The 20,815-nt window shown below is 58.8% G+C and overlaps 4 protein-coding genes across 11 annotated transcripts; 2 read left to right on the top strand and 2 right to left on the bottom strand.

Annotated features, from left to right (window-relative positions):
* Positions 1-443: 443 nt before the first annotated feature.
* CCDC85B (coiled-coil domain containing 85B) lies at positions 444-1,291 on the bottom strand. The gene has a single exon (XM_067748310.1). It carries the CDS (start codon positions 1,289-1,291, stop codon positions 683-685), a length of 609 nt encoding a protein of 202 aa, XP_067604411.1. The 3' UTR covers positions 444-682.
* Positions 1,292-3,202: 1,911 nt separating this feature from the next.
* On the top strand, positions 3,203-8,457 carry FIBP (FGF1 intracellular binding protein). Of its 4 annotated transcripts, none has more exons than XM_067748298.1 (10): positions 3,203-3,530; positions 3,732-3,930; positions 4,132-4,258; positions 4,763-4,863; positions 5,372-5,526; positions 5,848-5,956; positions 6,034-6,097; positions 6,347-6,433; positions 6,521-6,618; positions 8,079-8,457. In XM_067748298.1, the coding sequence occupies exons 1-10, from the start codon at positions 3,446-3,448 to the stop codon at positions 8,176-8,178; spliced, it is 1,125 nt and encodes a 374-aa protein (XP_067604399.1). In that variant the 5' UTR covers positions 3,203-3,445; the 3' UTR covers positions 8,179-8,457. The 4 variants fall into 4 exon arrangements, with proteins under 4 accessions (XP_067604399.1, XP_067604401.1, XP_067604400.1 ...); XM_067748300.1 differs by lacking the exon at positions 8,079-8,457 and adding an exon at positions 6,958-7,079 and having other exon boundaries at positions 3,205-3,530; XM_067748299.1 differs by having other exon boundaries at positions 3,206-3,530; positions 5,372-5,505.
* CTSW (cathepsin W) lies at positions 7,326-11,842 on the bottom strand. Of its 4 annotated transcripts, XM_067748297.1 has the most exons (10): positions 10,696-11,841; positions 10,363-10,447; positions 9,408-9,521; positions 8,858-9,012; positions 8,654-8,750; positions 8,491-8,571; positions 8,155-8,280; positions 7,884-7,948; positions 7,598-7,807; positions 7,326-7,512 (listed from the first exon to the last, which is right to left on the bottom strand). In XM_067748297.1, the coding sequence occupies exons 1-10, from the start codon at positions 10,780-10,782 to the stop codon at positions 7,402-7,404; spliced, it is 1,131 nt and encodes a 376-aa protein (XP_067604398.1). In that variant the 5' UTR covers positions 10,783-11,841; the 3' UTR covers positions 7,326-7,401. The 4 variants fall into 4 exon arrangements, with proteins under 4 accessions (XP_067604398.1, XP_067604397.1, XP_067604396.1 ...); XM_067748296.1 differs by having other exon boundaries at positions 7,326-7,807; positions 10,696-11,842; XM_067748295.1 differs by having other exon boundaries at positions 8,491-9,012; positions 10,696-11,842.
* Positions 11,843-13,950: 2,108 nt separating this feature from the next.
* Positions 13,951-20,759, top strand: EFEMP2 (EGF containing fibulin extracellular matrix protein 2). Of its 2 annotated transcripts, none has more exons than XM_067748291.1 (11): positions 13,951-14,076; positions 14,383-14,500; positions 14,734-14,782; positions 15,399-15,605; positions 16,210-16,332; positions 16,613-16,729; positions 16,874-16,993; positions 18,361-18,480; positions 18,569-18,695; positions 18,938-19,133; positions 20,003-20,759. In XM_067748291.1, exons 2-11 carry the CDS (start codon positions 14,390-14,392, stop codon positions 20,162-20,164), a joined length of 1,332 nt encoding a protein of 443 aa, XP_067604392.1. In that variant the 5' UTR covers positions 13,951-14,076; positions 14,383-14,389; the 3' UTR covers positions 20,165-20,759. The 2 variants fall into 2 exon arrangements, with proteins under 2 accessions (XP_067604392.1, XP_067604393.1); XM_067748292.1 differs by having other exon boundaries at positions 13,996-14,076; positions 14,338-14,500.
* Positions 20,760-20,815: the final 56 nt, after the last annotated feature.

Below are 20,815 nucleotides of genomic sequence, written 5' to 3' on the forward strand. Positions count from 1 at the left end.
TGTTCTGCCTCAGCTCCAGGACTGAGAGAAGGCACAGAAGTGCTATGAGGTGCCAAGCCAAGAGGATTACCATCCTCCTCCTGGTGGGGGCCCACAGTACTCCCACAGGAGGGCACTGTTATGCCCCTTCCAGCCTCCCGGGAGGCGGCTGAGTGGGTTTCAGGCCCCCAACACCTGCTTCCTGCCCCATTGTCTTGGACAGGAAGGAGCCGGGAAGGGAGCTGGAGCCACTTCAGGGGCTGGATTACGGCCTGTCCTGGGGCCTGATGGGGGGAGCCAGTGGCTTACCACGGTCCCACATCCCGCCCCAGGATGCAAGTAATGGGGGAGTCAGACACCTTAGTTCTGCAGTCCCTCCAGATGGGAATGGTACCCAGTCTCAACGTCCCCGCCCTCGTCCCAACGCCGGCGAGTCCCAAACAGACGCTGCCCCAGCCATGGGCTCTGCTTCCGCCTCAGTTTATTAGCTTCCACCCAGCCCCCAGCAAGTCCCTCCGCTCCAGCCTCCAGTCCCCCTCCTGCCCCGCCAGCGAGCGCCAGGGGCCCTCCTCAGTGTTAGGGTTTCTAAGTCCATGCCAGCGGCCCCTCGTGCGCAGCGGGGGCGGCGTCCGGGTGCCGAGGTCCACCGCAATCTCCGCGCTGGAGGAGCAATCCGGGCGGGCGTCGGCGCGAAGCTGTGCCCTCAATCATCTGGGGAGCAGGCCAGGGGCAACTGATCGGGGCTGCCCACGCTGCCGGTACTGGAGCTTCCATCGCCCAGGTCACGGGGACCGCAGGGGGGCAAGGCCAGCTCGGGTGTCGGCCCAGGGCCAGAGCCCCCCGAGCCGCCGGTACCGCCGCGCGGGCCCCACTCCTCGCCCAGCGCCAGGCAGAGCTCCTTAAGGGCCAGGTTCTCCCGCAGCAGCTCCTCCTGGCGGCCTTCCAGCTCGGCCAGCTTCTGCCAACAACCGCCTAGATCCTCGCGCACGGCTCGGGATGCTTGGGTCCCGAAGAGCTGCCACTGGCGAGCGGCTCGCCGCCCTCGCTGGCGCTCCGAGTCCAGGAAGCAGCAGAGGTCGCGCAGCTCGCGGTTCTCGGCCTGTAGGCGCCGGTTGAGCTGCTTGAGCTCGCGTATCTCGCCCAGGTGACCCTGTAGCTGCCGATTCACCTCCTGCATGAGGCGGCCGCGCTGCACCAGAGCCGCCAGACGCGCCGCCTCCTCCCGCCGCAGGCGCCGCACCAGCTCCTCCTTGCCCAGAGCCGCCATCTCTTCATCCGTCAGCTCCTCCAGGCCGCCCGTCTCGGCCTCCATGGCTGCTCAAGCCTCTGGAGCATCGCCTGCCCGCCGCCGCGGCCCAGGAGCCCCACGACGAGCTCCTCGCCGCTGGGGCTCAGGCACCCGCTCCGCGGACAGGCTGTGGTAGAGATAGCTTAGGCTGCAGCAGCCGCGCGTGGGTGGGCACGCGGCGGGGCGCGCGCCGGGTCGGGACTGCATGGCGTCAAGGAAGACCAGCCAATCCGAGCCAGCTCCCTCGGAAGGGGCGGTGCCTAGGAGCCGGGAGCAAGGCCCTTCCCCGCCCACTCTGGACCGCGGAGTCCCCGACGCTTGCGGACACTCGGTACCCGCGTCACCGACCTCCGCGGCAGTCAACAGCAAACTAGAAGCGTCGTATCTTCCAATTCGAAACCTCCTCAAGCTCGAGCTCCCTGTGAGAACCAAGATTCGGGGGTCGGCCCCCGACTTTCCTGCCCACCCCCGGGCGAAATCCAGCCGGATCTCCTTTTCTTCCTTCCTAGCTTTGCTCGAACTCAAGAGTCTCGGCTCACTGAGCATCGCTCCCAGTCCACGGAAACATAAGTCCAAACGTCCTGGCTCACCATCAGCCTATTCTCCTTCTCACGGACCGTGTCCTGCCCAGTGGGAGGGCCATACAAGGGATTCTTTTGTTCAATAAACTATTATTGTATGTAAGGCTTATAGAGAAACAAACTTGATCAATATCCTTATACTGTCCTTAAAGAGATCGTAATCTGGCAGAGGAGACGAGCTGCGTTAAACAAAAAGCAAATGGAAGAAGAGCACATTTTGAGGGACCGCCCCCTACCTGCAAAAGGTTTCCCAAAAGAGGTGATATCCGAGGGGCCCTGAAAGATGCATAGGACTTTGGCAAGTAATGAGAGAGCTATTTCAAGGAGAGGGAATAGCATGATGAAAATCGCTGGGGTCTGAAAGAGGCTTGCTGCTTTGGAAACCGTGAGAGTAGCTTGTTTTTTTGGGTTTTTTGTTTATTTGTTTGTTTTGGAAAGGCAGGTGCTTAGAGAAAGTGGTAAGAGAGGAAGGGAGGTAACAAAGGTAATCAGAAGCCAGATTTTTAAGAGTTTTCAATACCAGGCTGGAGCGTTTACACAGGCCAGTAAGAATTTAAGCAGGAGAGTAACATTTTTAAATATGCATTTTGTAAAAAAGGTTGTTTGGACGGCTTTGTGTGGGATGGACCACAGGGAGGGGATGTAGGCAGAGAGATTACTAAGAACACTGTGTCAATGGGCAAGGAGAGCTATGCAGAAGGAGTGGGCTGGGACAGTGCCAGTGGGGGTGGAGAGGACAGAACAGATACTAGAAATATTCAGGAGGCAAATCGGCAGAACTGAATGTAGGGAGAGAGGAGTCTGGGAGAAAGCCCAGGTTTCTGGTATGAGAACCGCGTGGATGGTGGGGCTGTCACCAAGATAGGAACGCAGGAAAGAAACAGATTCGGGAGACCGACAGGTCTGTCTGGCTTTTGAAGGTCCTGTGGGGGACAGAGTGGAGTCACACATAGGTGGCCGTCTGGATGTGGACTTGCAGACAGAGCTCTAAGCTGCAGAATAAGAGAGGTCATTAGTGTGTGTGGGGGGGAGGTGGTTAAAACCATGGGAACAGGTGCCCCATGTTCAGGAGAGGGGCTCGTCTGCAGGATGGACTGAGGGTCTCCCACCCAGCAAGGGCCCTTGAGGATGAGCCAGACACCTTTTTTTCAGAGAAAAGACTTAGGATAGAGCCCAGTGGAGCCCCTAAATTTAGGATACAGGTCAAAGTAGGGAGGCCCCGAAAAGGGCAGAGAAAAACCAGAAGGATGTGAGGGTAGAGGTTGCCGGGATAGGTCAAACTGGCCGGAGACCTTGACTCTGGACGCCCTCCCGCTAACCTGGCCGGGGTGAGGGTGGGGTGGGGTGGGGACTGAGAGCCTGAGATTCCCCCTCCCGCTGGGAGGAGGGCGGGGCTACTCCACTGCCTCCGTCTCCGCCTCTTTCCTCGCCGCTCCTGCCCCGACTCGCTCTGTCCCGGAAGTGGTCCTTTTCTGGCTCCGGGTGCCGGGAGCCGAATGCCTGTGCTCACGGAAGTGGCCCGGCGGCGGCGCGCCGGGCCTGGGCAGTGCTTGCTCCTGCTGGGGCGCTGCGGTAGCGCCCGGGTCCCGGCGTCGCCATGGCCAGCGAGCTGGACATCTTCGTGGGGAACACGACCCTCATCGACGAGGACGTGTATCGCCTCTGGCTGGACGGTTATTCGGGTCTGTGGGGGACCGTCTGTGGGTGCCGGTTTGGCGGAGCTGTTGTTTTGGATGGGAGAGCGGGCAGAGCCAGGAGTAGGCATCCTATAGGGCAGTGGGCAGAGGCCTGGGAGTACCGAATACCTAGGGGTCGGGGCTGGAATCCCTGAAGGGCCTCTGGGGTCGGCGGGGCGGAGCCTGATGCTAGCGCTCACTTCCTAGTGAGCGACGCGGTGGCCCTGAGGGTGCGCTCGGGAATCCTGGAGCAGACCGGCGCCACAGCAGCGGTGCTGCAGAGCGACACTATGGACCACTACCGTACTTTCCAAATGCTTGAGCGCCTGCTACACGCCCCGCCCAAGCTGCTGCACCAGCTCATCTTTCAGATCCCGCCCTCTCGACAGGCGCTGCTCATCGAGAGGTGCTCACCTGGCGGGATGGTGGGGACGCCAACCAGTCTGGCCATATACCCATTTTGCAGGCTGAAAATGAGGCCCAGGGAGGGACGGGGCTTATCTAGGCCGGGAGAAAGTTGAGAGCAGAAGGGGCCAAACCCAGGTCCTGCCAGTTCTCCTTTCGCCTCCTTTATGGAAAGTCAACAGTGTCCCCTGACTCCTCACAGGTACTATGCCTTTGACGAGGCCTTTGTGCGGGAGGTGCTGGGCAAGAAGCTGTCCAAGGGCACTAAGAAAGACCTGGATGACATCAGCACCAAAACAGGCATCACCCTCAAGAGCTGCCGGAGACAGGTGGACACCACACTCATCTGCAGCCCGCCCCTTCACACCATCCCTTTGGTCACTGCCCCACCTCCAGGCTCCTCCAGCACCTCGGTGGCAGTGGCTTCATATCCACTCTGCTCTCTTTTTGGCCCTTCCAAGCCATTCCCTACTCTTCAGCCAGAGTGGCCTCTCAGAAGCCCAGATCTGACCTTAGCTTTCCTGGGGCTTAGCCAGGACGGTCAGTTTCAGCACAAATTAGTGAAGAACTGGAGAGCATGATGCTAAAATGGGGGTGAATTTATTGATAAGAGTGAGTAAACATGTATCCAAGGCAAGATGGCAGAAGCTGGTGAACACTTGTTGAATTGATAACAGGTATTAATAATTAATAGTTTGTTGAAGGAATAACAGATGCTCCATCAGTGTCTGTTGACTGGATAGGTGGGTAGGTGATAGAGGGACGTTCACTAAACAGCTTATTGGGTGAGCAACCTCTGACCAGTCCTCTCTCCTCCTCTAACTGCCCTGCAGTTTGACAACTTTAAGCGAGTCTTCAAGGTGGTGGAGGAAATGCGGGGCTCCCTGGTCGATAACATCCAGCAACACTTCCTCCTGTCCGACCGGCTGGCCAGGTGAGGGGCCAGGTGAGGGGCTAGATGAGGAGCCAGCTGCCTCCCCCTCCTGCACACTCCTTCCTTGCCCCCTGAGGCTGGTCCATATTCCCCACACCAACCCGCTTGACCTCCTGGCTGGGCTGGGGGGATGGTTATCCCACTCCTGGTCTGCACTTTGGATCAGACTGGCCTGGGTTTGAATCCCAGCCCGGCCATTCACCAACTGGGCTGTTGCGAGGTGCCACATGGAAAGCCCATGACGGCACAGCCCCTGGGGCTTAGTATGTACTCAGTGAATGGTAGCTGTTACCCTGTGGTCTCCCACTGTGTCCCTTAGGAGACCTGGGCTGAAACCTTCTCTTTCCCCAGATGAGGAGGCCCAGAGAAAAGTGACTTGAAACACATCACACAGTGAGTTAGGGTAGAGAGAGGCCAGAACTCGGATGCCCAGCCAGTGTTGCAGGTGGGAGCTGCTCGCTAAGAAGGAATTTCAAGCCCTGATGGGCCCACTCTCCCCTCCCTGCAGGGACTATGCAGCCATCGTCTTCTTTGCCAACAATCGCTTTGAGACAGGGAAGAAAAAACTGCAGTATCTGAGCTTTGGGGACTTTGCCTTCTGTGCTGAGCTCATGATCCAGAACTGGACCCTTGGAGCCGTCGGTGAGGCCCCCACCGACCCAGGTGCCTGGACACCTCCTCACCTTCTCAGGGCCTGGCTTCCCACCAGCGGTTTCTCCTGCAGGCCCCCGTTCCCAGCATCCTTTCTTCTTCAGGGCCCCTCCCCAGCCACTTCTGCTCCCAGTCCGGTGTTCCCACCCACACGTCTGCAGACAAAGGGCCCACGGCTTCCCTATGGCTTGGGGCCAGTCACTCCACGTCCCTCACACTCCACTTGCTCTTTTGTCTCATGGGGCGCAATGAGGTGGTGGGGGAGGAAGGCTCGGGATGTCACAGGAGGGGTTTTTATCTCCCACCCCAACTCCCTTCATGGACCTCACTCAGACCCCCAGGCGGATGACATGGACATGGACTTAGACAAGGAGTTTCTCCAGGACTTGAAGGAGCTCAAGGTGCTTGTGGCTGACAAGGACCTTCTGGACCTGCACAAGAGGTGACCCTTGGGGTCTATGGGGCGGGGCCTGAAGTGGGGGCCCAGGCGACTCTGGGCTTGACCCTGTCTCCCTGCAGCCTGGTGTGCACTGCCCTCCGGGGAAAGCTCGGGGTCTTCTCTGAGATGGAAGCCAACTTCAAGGTCTGTGGCCCAATCCAGCCTCTGTCCCATTGGCATCATCAGCCTCCAGAGCACTGTCTCCTCCGGGCAGCTCTGCTCATGCCTGAGATTGACCGGCAGGTGGCGCTGCTGCTCCCTCTGCCTGCCTGTGAAGGGGGAGCCAGCTCTTAAACAATGGGGAGTTATTTGATGGAGGGAGGTGGATAGATTTGGGCTCAGCCCCCAGCCTCTTGGGCAGAAGGCAGAACTCCCAGGCTCCCTGCCCCACAGAACCTGTCCCGGGGGCTGGTGAATGTGGCCGCCAAGCTGACCCACAATAAGGATGTCAGAGACCTGTTTGTGGACCTTGTGGAGAAGGTGAGCTGTCCTGCCCGCTGCCCTCTGATCCCCATCCTGGCCTGTCCCTGGGCTGTACCAGTGCTAGATGTTACCTCGGACCCACAGTTCGTGGAACCCTGCCGCTCCGACCACTGGCCGTTGAATGATGTGCGACTCTTCCTGAATCAGTATTCGGCATCGGTCCACTCCCTGGATGGCTTCCGGTGAGACACCCCAGGCTTCCTCACTCTGCCGGCCTCCTTCTGGGGCCTAGCCCTCCTGCAGACTCAGAGTTCCCTGTTCTGTCGCCCTGGAGGTGGAAGTCTGTGTTGACTAGAGTCTCAGCTCCACCTCTTGGAAGCTGTGACCCTGACTTTGGACAGGTTCCTTAACCTCTCCCTTCCTCAGTCCCCTCGTACATAAGCTGGGGGTGATAATAATGAGGATCATAGGAATATTGTGAGGATCAAACAAGTGAGGGTGTAGAGAGCACTTAGAGCAGTGTCATGACACGAGGGGCATACAGTAAACGTCAGCCGATCCCGTTACTGTTACCATTGCAGGCACCAGGCCCTCTGGGACCGCTACATGGGCACCCTCCGTGGCTGCCTCCTGCGTCTCTGTCATGACTGAGGCCCCCTCCCCCTGCCCTGCCCACATTGACAATAAAGTTGCCATGACTTTGGAGGAGGCTGTGAGTGGGTACAGTTATGGGTCCGCGTGTGGGAGTGTGTGCAGGTTGCACGCGTGTGTCTCTGAGTGTCACAGTGTCTAAGGATGTATGTGTCCGTTGGCCCCGCAGGGACTAGGACATGTCAGAGAATGTTATCTATGTACTCCCCATCTATTTCCCCACCCCAGCTGAGTCCACTCCGAAGACAGGGGTCTTGTCTAGGTTTATTCAATCCGTAGCAGAAACACTGGGAGGATAGGCAAAAGCCTTGGGGTGGGGTGGGCAGGGAGGTAACTGGCACAGCAGGAGAGAGCTGGGCGGCAGCCAGGTGGGCTCAGGGAGGGCAGGAGACTTGGTGCTTCTTAACGGGTTTGTCCAGTCTGGCAGTGAGCGGGTACTTGGTGATGCCGCAGGTATTACTCCCTCGGTGCAGCCGGAAATAGCCCTAGGAAGTTAGGGGACATCAGGGCCAGTCGGCGGGGAGAGGTCTGTCCGGCCCTGTCCTCCCGCCCCCAGTAGATCACACTCACCTCCTCACCCCAGTTGGCCCCCCAGGAGTTCTTCAGGATCCAGTATGGGATGGAGTAGCGAGGATGAGGAGGAGACCGGGATGAGATTGCCTCTGCCTGCCTCCCCTCCACCGACTTGCTTTTACCAAAACCCACCAGCAGGACAGAATGATCCACAAGCTGGGGGTCACAGGTGGTAGATGTGGCCTTGATCACACCCTTCTGGTATTGCTGCAGGGGCAGAGAGGCTGAGTCGGGGGCTACCTCCCCTATATACCCCTCCCCCCAGTTCCCTACCTTATCCCACCTGCAGTAGCTTCATGTTGATGGTCACAGTGATGGGGCCTTGGGTGGCCAGGTACTTGGCGATGCCTGGGGGTAGAAGGTGCCGTCAGGCCCTGCCTGTCCTGTGCCCCCTGCTCTCGGCTCATGGGTGTCTCTATCTCTTTCTCTTTCCCACACCCAACCCCCCGCCCCCAAATCCCTCCATCTCTGTCTGTAGCCCTGTCTGTCCTGGTCTGTCTGTCCCTGTCATTCTCCCCCCTGGGCCCGCCCATGTGTCTCCATCCTGCCCGTACTCTGCTCGCAGGGCTGCAGCATGATGAAATCCTGGATCCAGGCCACCTTCTTGTGCTTCTTAGCCTGGCATCTGTGGGGTTTGCTGTTCCCCATGAATGGGTAGTCCTTATCACTGGCCAGGCCACCTGGACATGAGCAAGGCCCCGGAGGAGACTCGGCTCAGCTCCGGAACATCCCACCCCCCACCCCCCCGACACACACACACACACACACACACACACACACACACACACACACACACACACACACACACACACACACACACACACACACACACACACACACACACACACACACACACACACACACACCTGCCCCGAGAGACAGGCACTCACTGATGTTGAGGACAGTTATGAACGCATCCCAGACGAAACCGCCCTTGCAGCCATTCCCACAGCGGTCACAGTCGAGCAGCTCTGGTGCAAGCAGGGACAGTGTGGGTGCCCGGGCCTCAGGCACCCCCGCCTCAGTCACACAGGTCCCCTCCCCCAGCCATACCTTGCACAGAGACTTCCAGAGATTGATCGGTTTTGATGGCCCACAGGGCCTCGATGTTGCCCGCTGCTGCCATGGCCCAGCAACAGTTGCAGTTTTGCTAGTGGTAGAAGGATGGGGGTGGGGGTAGGGAATGCAGGCCTTGCCCCTCCCCTCCCCCTCCCGCCACCAGGGCTGGATTGGGCCAGGCCGCATGGGGGCAGATACCTGATTCCTGATGGGTGAGATGATGCCAGCCTTCTTCCGCCAGTCACAGGTCGGGGGCACTGACTGCCCCCACTCTTCAGACCCTACCTTTTGGCTCACACTGGGGGCCTCTCCAGCCACCCTCTGATGCCCATAAAGCTGGCCAAACTCCTCCTCTGGGAGACAGATGGGGCCCCCAAGTTTTGCAGTTTTTACCCCCTCTCCCCCACAGTCTGCCTCTCACTTCAGCCATCCACATCCTCAGCCATCTGAGTCCCCCTAATACCCTGGGAGACAGAAAGGCAAGGGTACTGAGGCCTAGAGAGAGGCCAGGTTCCTTGCTGGGGTGCACTCCCCTGCACCTGCTGCCTCCCCCTGAGCTGGGTTGCGACCCCGGCCTCCGGAGTTCCTGCCCCTGATCTCTGATTTGGGCCAAGCACCCAGGCCTCTGGTCCTCAGAGTCCCTCTGGGAAACAAAAGCCAAAAACCTGCCTTGTCCATCTGCTAGTATCCCTGGAGAAGGTTCTGCTTCCCCACCTACCACCTAGGGGCCAGGAGGGGGTCCCGGTACCTGTGAGGTCACTGAATGGAGTCACCCCAAACTCAGCTGTGCCCAAGTCCTCCTCTTGCAGCTGCTGAGCCTTGGCCAGGTTTCGGGCAAAGATGTCCAGGCGGCGAGCATGCTCTAGACCAAAAGGAGGTTGTCCTAGGCTGGCTTCCAAGCCCCCAGGGGTAGGAAGTGGTCACTGGCTTGGCTTCTCGTCCACACTCGCCCAGGTGAGCACTGGCTCTGTTTCCCGTGGTCCTTGCAGGCCCTGCTACAGACACCTGGGCCAAGGAAGTGGCTCCCCAGCGCCCCTAGGGTTGGGTTTTCCTAGGAAGCCAGAAGAGGGGTATCTCCGCCCACCTGGGGGAGAAGCCAAGTAAAGGGTCGGAAGGCAGAGTGACTCAAGGGAAAAGTGGATGGTTAGAGATCGGCATCCTGCCAGGTCATCGCTCTCTGTACTTCACATCTGTGACCGCAAGTCTGTGGCTGGAACGAGGCGGGGGAGGGTGGGGTACAGGTCCATGGCACAGGAAGTCTGGGCTGAAAGGTGCTCACAGACCATCCCCCTATGGGAGATGAGATCCAGAGGGCAGGGGCAGGGCTGGCAACTCCTGGGGTTGGAGAGGGAGTCCCCAGCTTGGGGACAAAATGGGTATCCTTGGGTGTTTGCTGAATGAACTCATGACTAGATGGCGGCCTCCTGCCTGCTGCCTGCAGTCACAGGAAAGTGGCTCTGGAGGTGAAGGATCCTCTTGGACCAGTCAGACCCCCAACAGCTGCCGCCTCCCTCCAGGTTCGTAGCCAAGGATGATCCTGTCCCCACTTGTGCATTTGGGAAACCAGGGAGTACACCCCCAGCCCTGTCACTGTCCTGCTGAGTGGCTTTGGCCAAGCACATTCCCCACCCTGTGGCTTGATTTCCTTGTCTCTTAAATGGGAGAAGGGGGGTTGGACCGGAGACATTTGCGCCCCATGATACCTGCTGGGTGTGAGTAACTCCGGTTGTACTGGATCTGGAACAACGTGAAGACCTCTTTCAGCTCCAGAGGCTGGGGACCTGGGTCCTGGAAAAACAACCAAGGGCAGTGGGGAGGCGGAGAGGTGAGGAGTCATTGCTGGGACCCCACCTCAGCTCCCAGATGTGCCAGGACTGGGTTAGGGGAGCAGCCGGTTCACCCCCTCTTCTCCCTGTGTGGGCCTGGACGCGTCAATCACCTCTCCAGCCTCAGTTGCTCCCTCTGAGAAGTAGGAGCAAAGCACTGTTTCTGAGGGGGTGAGCCCCAGGCATGGGGAGCAGGCTGGGGACGCTTACCTGGCCCCTGAGGGAGCTCTTGATGCCTTGGGCCAGGCCTGCCACCAACAGGGCCAGGAGACAGGAGAGATGGACAGTTAGTGACATGACGCCGCAGACCAGAGTGTCAGCGGCAGGAAGCTATGCGACCAAGGTGGAGGGGCTGAGAGGGTGGAGCTGGAGAAACCACAAAGGGGAAACCAGGCTGCGAGGGGGAGGAGGACCCCGAGCACAAGAGGCCTTCAGGCTTTTGTCCCTACATGGCCCCCTGCCTTCCTGTACCCCGCTCCACCCGTTTATTCAACAGAGGCTCTCTGCCCATGCTGTTCTGGGCGATTCTAGGGATATGGAGATGGATCTGTCCTTAAGGGGACAGGAGGAGACAGATCCTAAGTGGGCAGTGACAATGTAAGGCCATCAGTGCCTTGAGCGGGAAACAGGGGGCTATGGAAGCCACAGGCCCTGATGACTGGGGGGATGGACGGTGGTCAGTGGCCCCCGGAGAGCATTCTTGTTCATCCTATTACAAAGCTCAGTCGGCTCAGAAGTCACCTCCAAGCAGCTCACCCATCCTGTGGTGTAACCTGCAGCTGCTTGAGCCCCTGCTGTGCCTGTGCCTACTGGGCGTCTGCGTCCCAACCGCACCGGAGGTATCTGCCTTGCTTGTGTCCTCAGCACCCAGGAAGGGGCTGGGCACAGAGCTGGCTCAGTGGGGATTTGTTGACTGAGCGATTGGTCGTCATGGGTTTTAAATAGAAAAGTTCAGGGTCCGGGGGACAGCAAGTGGCATCTACTACCTCCTTCTGTTCTTCATTCCTATCACAGTCTGGGGATGGGGATGAGGGGTGTGGGTGGGCCTGAGGGGGCGGAAAGATAGCAGGGTTGGCATCTCAGACAGAGTAAGGCAAGAGGCTAAGGGCTGGGCAGGGGTGTTCACACCTGTTGCTTCTGCCTTGGTTTTAAGTGGGTCCTTGGGCTAGGGAGCTCCCATATGGGCCTCCAGGCTGGCAACCAGCACCCAATACCAGAGATGGGTGAGAAAAAACCTGGCTTTCTCGGGGTTCCATGAGGATTGGAGCGACGGGAAGGGATCTATCCACTCATGAGCTCACCACCTCTTTTCTTCATTCATTAGGAATCTTCCCAAAGCTGTGAGATCCTGTTTTGCTGCACCCAGCCCCCGCCCCCCCCACACACCCCGGATAGTAAGCCAAGGGACTCCTCTATTTGGAAAAAAGAGTGATGCTGCCTTTATTAAAATACAGTAGACAGACCATCCACAGAGGGGTACCTGGCTTCATGATTCTAGATCCCAGGCATGTGTCCCAAGCTGGTCCTGGCTGTGTGTGACCTATGGCTAAAGCCCCATGTCAGCCCTCAGAGCTGGAGGTTCACATAACAGCTTTATTGAGGTATAATTCACATACCATAAAATTCACCATTTATAAGTGTACAATTCAGCGGTTTTTCACGTATTTGCATAATGGTGCAACCATCACCACTGTCTAATATCAGAGCATTTTCATCACCCGAAAAGAAACCCCAGACCCATTAGAAGTCATTTCCCCATTCCCCTTCCCCTGGCAAACACTCATCTAGTTTGTCTTTCAGATTTGCCTATTCTGGGTGTGTCCTATAAGTAAGTGGAATATGTGGCCTTTTGTGTCTGGCTTCTTTCAACTAGTGTACTATTTTCAAGATTCATCCATGTTGTAGCATATATCAGTACTTCATTCCTTTTTATGGCTGAATAACATTCCACCGTGTTACCATTTTTTGCTTATCCTTTCATCAATTGATGAACATTAGATTGGTTCTATATTTTGGTTCTTATGAATAGTGTTGCTATGAACACTGTACAGATTTCGTGTGTGTGTGTGTGGATTGTGTTTTCAATCCCCCTGGGTATATACCTAGGAGTGAAATCGCTGGGTCACGTGGTAACATTTCTGAGGACCTGCCAGACTGTTTTCCACAGTGGCTGCCCCATCTTACATTCCCACCCACAGTGTATGAGTGTTCCAATTTCTCCATCTCCTCGCCAGCACTTGTTACTGTCTGTATTTTTGGTTTTAAAGAACTATTATTTTTAGGCTCCTTCCCCGCACGTTGGGGGATGGTGCTGGGAAGGATTTGGGGGTGGCGAGGTGCTCTCCAGTTCACACTGCACCCGGAAGGCTCACCCCAGGACCCACCGTTAAGTCCTCTACTCTCCCCCGGCGGGGCGATAGTGAAGATAAACAGGGGTGGGAAAGGGAACCGAGGGCTCGGCAGTTCCCACACCCTGTCTGCCTCCAGGCAGGGGACCCCTAGACACGCAGCCCTTTCCCGTCTGGCCCCGCCCTGAGACGTGGCCAGGGCAAGACCCCAACCCCTTCCTGGGAGCCAGCTCCGCCCAAACTCCTCCCCTTAGGGCTCTCCCTCTACTTGGGAGAGGATGCAGAAACCCGGGGACTGGGGGCGGGGTGTGTGTGTGGGGTCGGGGGACGCTGGTGGGAGGATGGCCAGGAAGGCGATGGCACCGGACCCTGGCGTCCTGCACGCCCGAGTTCGGCCCTGCCCGCCTTCTCAGGGGCTTCCATTCATTCTGAGCCAGAAGTGAACTGCCGCCCCCGCCCCAAACTGAGGTAGACTCTCGGACTGAGGGCTCGGGCTCGCAGGAGGCCGTTCTGGAGTGAAGGGACCGCCTGGCTGAAGACAGCCCTGGGGATGGAGAGGAGAAGGGACCGAGATGGACAGTTCTGGACCTGGGAGCGTCTTTTCTTAGGGCGAGGGTCTGGTGACCCTGGACGAAGTTCTGGTATTTCCAGAGTGACTGTCCAAGTGCACAGAATAACATTCTGGAGGCTGCAGAGTGGGGATCTGGAAGTCCCAGAATTAGGTGGGGTCTAGGTCCCCAGGATGACATTCTGGGAGGCGCAGAAAGAGTCTGTGGGCCCCGGCCTTAAGTGCACAGGAATTCTGGGGGCGCAGATTAGGTAGGGTCTAGGTGCGCAGGATGACATTTTGGGGTGCGCAAAGTGAAAGCGTGGGGGCTCCTAAGTGAGTCGGGGGCCTGGCATCAGGGCCAATGCCCCCAGGATCGGGCGCTAGGGGACCCTGGCCCGGCGCCGGGAGGCGGCTCCGGGAGGCGCCGCGGGGGACCGGGTGGGGGCCTGCGGCCGGCTGGGGGCGGAGAAGTGGGGGGTCGGGGTCCCTCCCCCTGGCGCGGGCTCAGGAATCCGCTGAGGGGCGGGCGGAGGCGCCGGGGTGGGCCGCGCCGCGGCGGGCGGGCGGGCGGGGGGCGCTTCCTGGGGCCGCGCGTCCAGGGAGCTGCGCCGTCCGCCTGTCCGTCTGCCGCAGGCAGTGCCGAAGCCAGCCGAGCCGCCGGAGCCGCGGGCCGCGGGGCCGTCGCGGGCCCAAGTGAGTGGCCGTCCATGGGGGGAGGGCGCGAGCCAGAGTCTCGGCCGAGTCGCGTCAGCAAGGAGCCGAGAGGCCCGCGCTCCTCGGCCGGAGCCGCTGGGGGACCGGGCGGGGGCGGGGCGGCCCCGGGCGGGTGGGCCCTGAACCCCGGCCTGCGTGAGGAGTCGGCCCTCGGCCTTGGGAGGCTCCGGTGCCCCAAGCACGGTTCCGGGCAGGAGGCGACCGGGGCCACGGCTCTGAGTCCTGGTACCGGGAATGCAGGCTGCTGCGGCAGAGGCGCCCTGACCCCCGCCCACCATCCCCCAGCCCCAGGATGCTCCCCTTCGCCTCCTGCCTCCCCGCGTCTCTACTGCTCTGGGCGCTGCTGCTGTTGCTGTTGGGGGCAGCGTCTCCCCAGGATTCCGAAGAGCCCGACAGCTACACGGTGGGGACAGTGGGGTCACTGGCCTGGGCTGGGCTGAGCAGGGCAGGGACACAGAGACCAGGATCCTGGGGTGGCTGCTGCTGGGGAAGATTCTCCCCTCCACTGGTTGGTGGAGCAGCTGGGGCCATTGTTTGGAGCAGGCGGGGAGGGTGGCCAGGCTTGGGCCCTGGTCTTGGCCTGGTCAGCTAGAGGGGGCCAGGAGTGACCACTGACCACCTCTGGTCCCCTTGTAGGAATGCACAGACGGCTATGAGTGGGACCCTGACAGCCAGCACTGCCGGGGTGAGGATGCTTGGGGGACTGACTCACCCCCGAGAACCGGGAAGGGGATTGCAACCCAACCTCCAAGAGCTGCTCTGTCTCCTGCCCAGCTCTGCCTGGCCGTGGCCAGCTCTGGTTCTCAGGGGGCCAGCTCGGCTAGGGGTGGAGAAACCATCCAGGCCCCTCCCTCTCAGAGAAACCCAGGACACCCTGCCCGCCCCCCTCCCCACCCCCTCAGGAGTCTAGAGAGCAACAGGGCGCTGTCCTGGATACCTCCTCTAATCACTGTCCTATCCAGCTTTGTCCCATCACGGCTCCAGGAGAGCAGTGCCTGCGGGGGTGGGTAAGGAGGCCTGCACATCACTGTTAGGCTGAGTCAGGGCCAGGGCTTTGGGGAGGGACAGAGACCCTCTTGGGGGCAAGAAAATGGGGGTGACTATAGGAACAACTGCTCCACCATCAGCCCTGGCAGGCCCTGGGAAGGGGTCCTGGGCAGGCAGCCTTAGCTTCTTGAGTAGAGAGGGAAGGCCCTGCCCGGGTCACTCAGCTTAGAGAAGGCTGAGATGGGCTCCTGCCTCCCACCCCCTCCACGGCCGGCCCAGGAGACTGGCTGTGCCCAGCAGGCCCCTCTCCGCAGATGTCAATGAGTGCCTGACCATCCCGGAGGCCTGCAAGGGGGAAATGAAATGTATCAACCACTATGGGGGCTACTTGTGCCTGCCCCGCTCTGCTGCTGTCATCAGTGACCTGCATGGCGAGGGACCACCACCACCAGTGCCCCCTGCTGAGCACCCCAACCCCTGCCTCCCGGGCTATGAGCCCGATGAGCAAGAGAGCTGCACGGGTGAGTAAGGGTCACCCTGGCACTGAGGCTTCCAACCCTTCTACCGAGCGTCTCTCACTGCATCTTAAAAACTTACACCTCATGTTCCTCCCTTGCTCAAGAGCCTCCTCAGGGCCACTAGGATAACATCCAGACCCTTGTCCAGACCCTCACTTTGCGTGGGGCCTGCTGCAGGGGGCCCCAGCTCCTGTTACACTGCCCAGCCAGCCTCTGGGACCCTCGCCTTGACTGCTGCAGACGTACTGCAAGAGCTCTGCCTCTCAGCCTCTGCCCCTGCCCCTTCCTGGTCTGCACCCCACCCGTGGGTGCCTCGGGCCTTGGAGGAAGGCCCTGGAATCTGTGCTCCTGGGAGTATGGGCAGGGCCTTATCCTATGCTTCCCTGGCATGAGGTCTCCCAGCGTAGGGGTGCCGTTCTCATTGGCTCCAAGCTGGTAAACTCTTATTTGTGCTGTTGGGCGGGTCCACGTGTTCCTGTTGTGGGTGCATCAGTCACCCACACATCCATGTAAGTGGTACCTGACCTGTGTGCTCCCATACTGAGGTGTCTGTCGTGTCGGGTGGTGCATGGGCTGCCAGGCGGGGGCTGAGTGGTGTCTCCTGCAGACGTGGACGAGTGTGCCCAGGCCCTGCACGACTGCCGCCCCAGCCAGGAGTGCCATAACCTGCCTGGCTCCTACCAGTGTACTTGCCCCGACGGCTACCGCAAGATCGGGCCCGAGTGTGTGGGTGAGTCTGGGGAGCGGCCTTTCTGGTCCCTGCTCTTGCCCATGACCTGGCTCTCACTCTAGCACCTGATCCCCATTCCAACGCACCCCCAGGTTTCACCCCAGTCCCCTGCCACCTCTGCCTTACTGTCCCCAGACACAGGACTGTGTGCATGTATGTGTGAGTCCTGGCTGATCTGACCCAGCCCAGACACAAGCAAGACTACGAGTGATGAGTCCCAGCTGGCCTGGGCCACACCTGACATTTGCCCTCTGCTGTCCTTCCCCTGCCTCCATCCCAGATATAGATGAGTGCCGCTACCGCTACTGCCAGCACCGCTGCGTGAACTTGCCTGGTTCCTTTCGATGCCAGTGCGAGCCGGGCTTCCAGCTGGGGCCCAACAACCGCTCCTGCGTGGGTGAGGCCGGGCTGGGCCAGGCTCCTGGGTCCTGCGCAGGGTGGTGTGTGTGGGGGGAGCTCCCTTCCTGACCAGCCCAGGGGCAGCGGGGGCTCTGGGCTGCTCCTCGGCTTTCACCCCTCCTCCTCTTCCTGGCACCCCCAGATGTGAACGAATGTGACATGGGGGCTCCGTGTGAGCAGCGCTGCTTCAACTCCTATGGGACCTTCCTGTGTCGCTGCCACCAGGGCTATGAGCTGCACCGGGATGGCTTCTCCTGCAGTGGTGAGAGCTCCACCCCTGCTGCGTGTCCCTCCACTGGTCCCCCAGGCCCTGTGTCATGCTGCACCTCCTGCCACACAGCCCTCCCCTTGATGCCTCCACGTCCCGTCCATCCTGCACCCATGTGCCTCCTGGTACTCCACCCCAGCTGGTGGCTGGGCACCTATAGAGCTGCCCACCTGGTGGGGAAGGCACAGAGGGGAGCAGTCAGATCCCCACCAAAGCTCAGTAGGGAGACTGAACGAAGATGTAGGTGCCCCCCTCCCTGGGAATCAGGCTGATGTGCGTGCGAATCCTGGACCAGGGCAAGTCACTCTTCTCTCTGAGTCCATTTATTCTTCTGTAGAATAGCTTGTCTTGAGAATTAAGTGAGAAAATGACGACAGACTTTTTCAAGTCCCAAGCAGCAACGCTTTAAAGTGAATTAGCATTTATTGAGAAACTGCCCTGTGCAGTATGCTTTCCTTACATATTTGGCCTTATTTAATCCTGCCAACAATCCTGTGAGATAAATAGCAGCTTTTCCTTCTCTGCAAATTGACATAATACTTCCCTCAAGTTTTGTTGGGAGGATTACAAAAAATAAGATAAAAAAAAATAAGATAAAATATTTCAGTGAAGAGAGATTGAGTGACTTGCCCAATGGGGCCAGGGCTCTATCTCACTCCATGTCAACTGGCCACGTGCCCTGTTTCTGTTATGCTTTGTGCTTTACTGGCGAGGAAGGCCACATTGGTACCTGGCTAGGTGCCGGGCAGCATAAGGGGCACAGAGGAGAAAACCCGGCTCCTGCCTCTGCTGCTCGCAGTTGGCAGGAGGTGACTGTAATTGGGCGGATTGTAGGTTGCAGGATTTGGGCAAAGTACTGAAACCCAGAGCAGGCTGGGATGCCTCGAGGGCTCCTCAGTCTAAGCCATTGATTTTATTGACAGGAAAACTTAGGTTCCCCAAACTCAGTCAGTAGGATATAAAGCCAAACCTCTAGATTCCCAGTGCTCTCATTTAGTATCACCTTATAGTCCTGGGGCAAAGACAGATCTGTGAGCTGGGCAGTCCTTTCTTTCTTTTTTTTTTTTTTTTGCCATGTGGCTTCTGGGATCTTAGTTCCCGGACCAGGGATGGAACCTATGCCCCCTGCAGTGGAAGCGCGGAGTCTTCACCACTGGACCGCCAGGAAAGTCCCCTGGGCAGTTCTTTCTTGAACCCTCTGTCCGCTGCTGAGTTCCGCAGGGCCTGTCTCTTCTGCTTCTTTCTACACTGAGCCTAACCTGGGGCCAGGCTCAGTCGATGAGATGAGCATGTGTGGGGCTGAGCTGGAGGACTGTGGCAGCCCAGTCCTCAGCCCCGCCCCCCTCCCCCTCCACCCTCAGATATCGATGAGTGCAGCTACTCCAGTTACCTCTGCCAGTACCGCTGTGTCAACGAGCCAGGCCGCTTCTCCTGCCACTGCCCGCAGGGCTACCAGTTGCTGGCCACGCGCCTGTGCCAAGGTACAGGTTGCCCCGGTGCAGCGGGCAGGGTGGTGTCAGGGGCTGGTGGCCTGGTATCCGGGTTCCAAGCCCCTCTCCCCCGGCACAGACATTGACGAGTGTGAGTCGGGTGCGCACCAGTGCTCTGAGGCCCAAACGTGTGTCAACTTCCACGGGGGCTACCGCTGCGTGGACACCAACCGCTGCGTGGAGCCCTATGTCCAGGTGTCGGACAAGTGAGTCAACTCGACACCAGGCCATAGCAGAAACTACAACTCCCAGAGGGCTCTGCGGCTGACTGGCACCTGTTCGGGCTGCCGAGTGCTCTGAGGGCCGATGGGAGTTGTAGTCCAACTAAACCACACATGTTGTTACAGCAGGAGTGGGAGGATCCTTTTGGGATCCCTAATTCTGGGGGTGGGCCAGATTTGGAGGATGGGCTATGACCTCATTCGTGTTCCCATCTCGGGGTCTCCAGTCGCTGCCTCTGTCCGGCTTCCAACCCCCTGTGCCGGGAGCAGCCCTCGTCCATCGTGCACCGCTACATGAGCATCACCTCGGAGCGGAGCGTACCAGCCGACGTGTTCCAAATCCAAGCGACCTCCGTCTACCCTGGCGCCTACAATGCTTTTCAGATCCGTGCTGGAAACTCGCAGGGAGACTTCTACATTAGGGTAAGGCTTTCCCTTAACCCCATCCCTCAACTGACTTGCATAATCCAAAACTGAATTCCAGGAAACCTTAAGTGGGAGACGCAACTATGCCACCATGCCCCGCCTCTTCTCTGTGTCCCTCCCCACAGGGGTCAGAATTTCTGTAGCAAGGTAGAAGTGTTATAAATTCCCTTGGTACAAACTACAGATTGTTAAATACAATTCTAGCAAGGTACTCAGACACTGGGGTTTGAGTCCCTGTGCTGGTCTGCGTATCTGGCTTCAACTGCTTCACCCTTAGGACAAAGGACTAGCATGAGAGGCTGGAGGTAACAGACACAGCAGAGTCTGGGAAGGGCAAACAAGTGGAGCTGGATCTTGGAGAGAGAGGCAGCAGGGGTTGGCACAGGGGCCTGGGGTCTGAGAATCCAGCTCTCTGCTGGTGGAGGTGGGAGGAGGGCAGGGTCTGGATGTGACACAGTGAGAGGGGTGTTAAGGGTTTGTCTGGTACCAGTGCTGGTTTTCTCTTTCTGGAATTGAGTGCTTTGAAGGGGAGTCTGCCTGCTCCAGGTCACCAAAGGCCCCACTGCTCCCGAGTCTCACACCTGGTCCTGAATCAGTTGACCATGGTTAGACAAAAGAAGAACTAGCTGGAAAGGGTGGGAAGAGCACCAGTGGGATGTTTCTGAGGGCAGGAGCCCGGGTGCAGATGTCGAGGGAGTCACAGGTCTGGATGAGCGCCTGGGGTCCCAGGCTGACCAGGGCTCTCTCCACTTCACAGCCAACTGGTCGTGGATACCAGACTCAGGGCAGGGAGGTGATGGCGGGGTAGAGTCCTGGTGCGTAGGTTGACGCGATCTACATGTCCCCCCACCCACTGTACCCCGCAGCAAATCAACAATGTCAGCGCCATGCTGGTCCTCGCGCGCCCTGTGACAGGCCCCCGGGAGTACGTGCTGGACCTCGAGATGGTCACCATGAACTCCCTCATGAGCTACCGGGCCAGCTCTGTACTGAGACTCACCGTCTTCGTGGGGGCCTACACCTTCTGAGGAGTGGGCGGGGGAGCTCTCAGGGAGGGGGAGGTTCCCTGTAGCCGAGGAGCCTGGGGCTCAGGGATGACTGTGTTCTGCTAAAAAGGGAAGATGCTGTTGTGAAGGGTAGAGAGAGAAAGGCAATAAAGGGAGAAAGAAGGAGTCCTGGTGGCTGAGGTGGGTGGGTCACACTGCAGTGAACCCCAGAGTGGGGAAAGGGCAGGCTCATGGGAGGCGGGCCACGTCCACCTAAAGGCGGGGGGTGTCTCTGTCCAGGCTGAAGGGCTCCATTGACAGGAGCTGGGAGCTGCATCCCCAAGGCTGGAACTGGCCTATATACCATGGGCATCAGAATCACCCTGAGGAGGGAAGAGGTAATGAGGCTGCAGACTCCAGGCCACAGCCCAGAAACGTGGGCTTGGCTGCTCTGCAGTGGCCCGAACAATCCTGCTCTAGACAGTGCCAGGAAGCCCTGGGTTTCCATCCTAGCTTGGTCTCAAACGATCAATTTGGAGAAATCCTAGTAGCTCCCTGAGCCTCAGTGTTCCAATCCATAAAATGAGGCAACTGGACTGTCAGCGCTTTATAAACTTTTCTTTTCCTAGCTACAGAACTTCTTCTCAAAGGAAACTTTATTTGATCAGAGAACTCTGATGACATAAACTAGAT

Source organism: Pseudorca crassidens, chromosome 9, assembly GCF_039906515.1.
Source record: "Pseudorca crassidens isolate mPseCra1 chromosome 9, mPseCra1.hap1, whole genome shotgun sequence".
Lineage (NCBI taxonomy): Eukaryota > Metazoa > Chordata > Mammalia > Artiodactyla > Delphinidae > Pseudorca > Pseudorca crassidens.

Excerpts from the sequence above, each read along its gene's own strand:
- EFEMP2 (XM_067748291.1), top strand. The coding sequence starts at position 14,390 with ATGCTCCCCTTCGCCTCCTGCCTCCCCGCGTCTCTACTGCTCTGGGCG. Across the intron at positions 14,501-14,733 it reads AAGAGCCCGACAGCTACACG|GAATGCACAGACGGCTATGA; the intron begins GTGGGGACAGTG and ends GTCCCCTTGTAG. Across the intron at positions 16,994-18,360 it reads GGATGGCTTCTCCTGCAGTG|ATATCGATGAGTGCAGCTAC; the intron begins GTGAGAGCTCCA and ends CTCCACCCTCAG.
- CTSW (XM_067748294.1), bottom strand. The coding sequence starts at position 10,782 with ATGTCACTAACTGTCCATCTCTCCTGTCTCCTGGCCCTGTTGGTGGCA. Across the intron at positions 10,448-10,695 it reads AGAGCTCCCTCAGGGGCCAG|GACCCAGGTCCCCAGCCTCT; the intron begins GTAAGCGTCCCC and ends TTGTTTTTCCAG. Across the intron at positions 9,013-9,407 it reads TCCATTCAGTGACCTCACAG|AGGAGGAGTTTGGCCAGCTT; the intron begins GTACCGGGACCC and ends TCTGTCTCCCAG.
- FIBP (XM_067748298.1), top strand. The coding sequence starts at position 3,446 with ATGGCCAGCGAGCTGGACATCTTCGTGGGGAACACGACCCTCATCGAC. Across the intron at positions 4,864-5,371 it reads CTGTCCGACCGGCTGGCCAG|GGACTATGCAGCCATCGTCT; the intron begins GTGAGGGGCCAG and ends CCCTCCCTGCAG. Across the intron at positions 6,619-8,078 it reads CACTCCCTGGATGGCTTCCG|CCCTGTCTGTCCTGGTCTGT; the intron begins GTGAGACACCCC and ends CTCTGTCTGTAG.
- CCDC85B (XM_067748310.1), bottom strand. The coding sequence starts at position 1,291 with ATGGAGGCCGAGACGGGCGGCCTGGAGGAGCTGACGGATGAAGAGATG.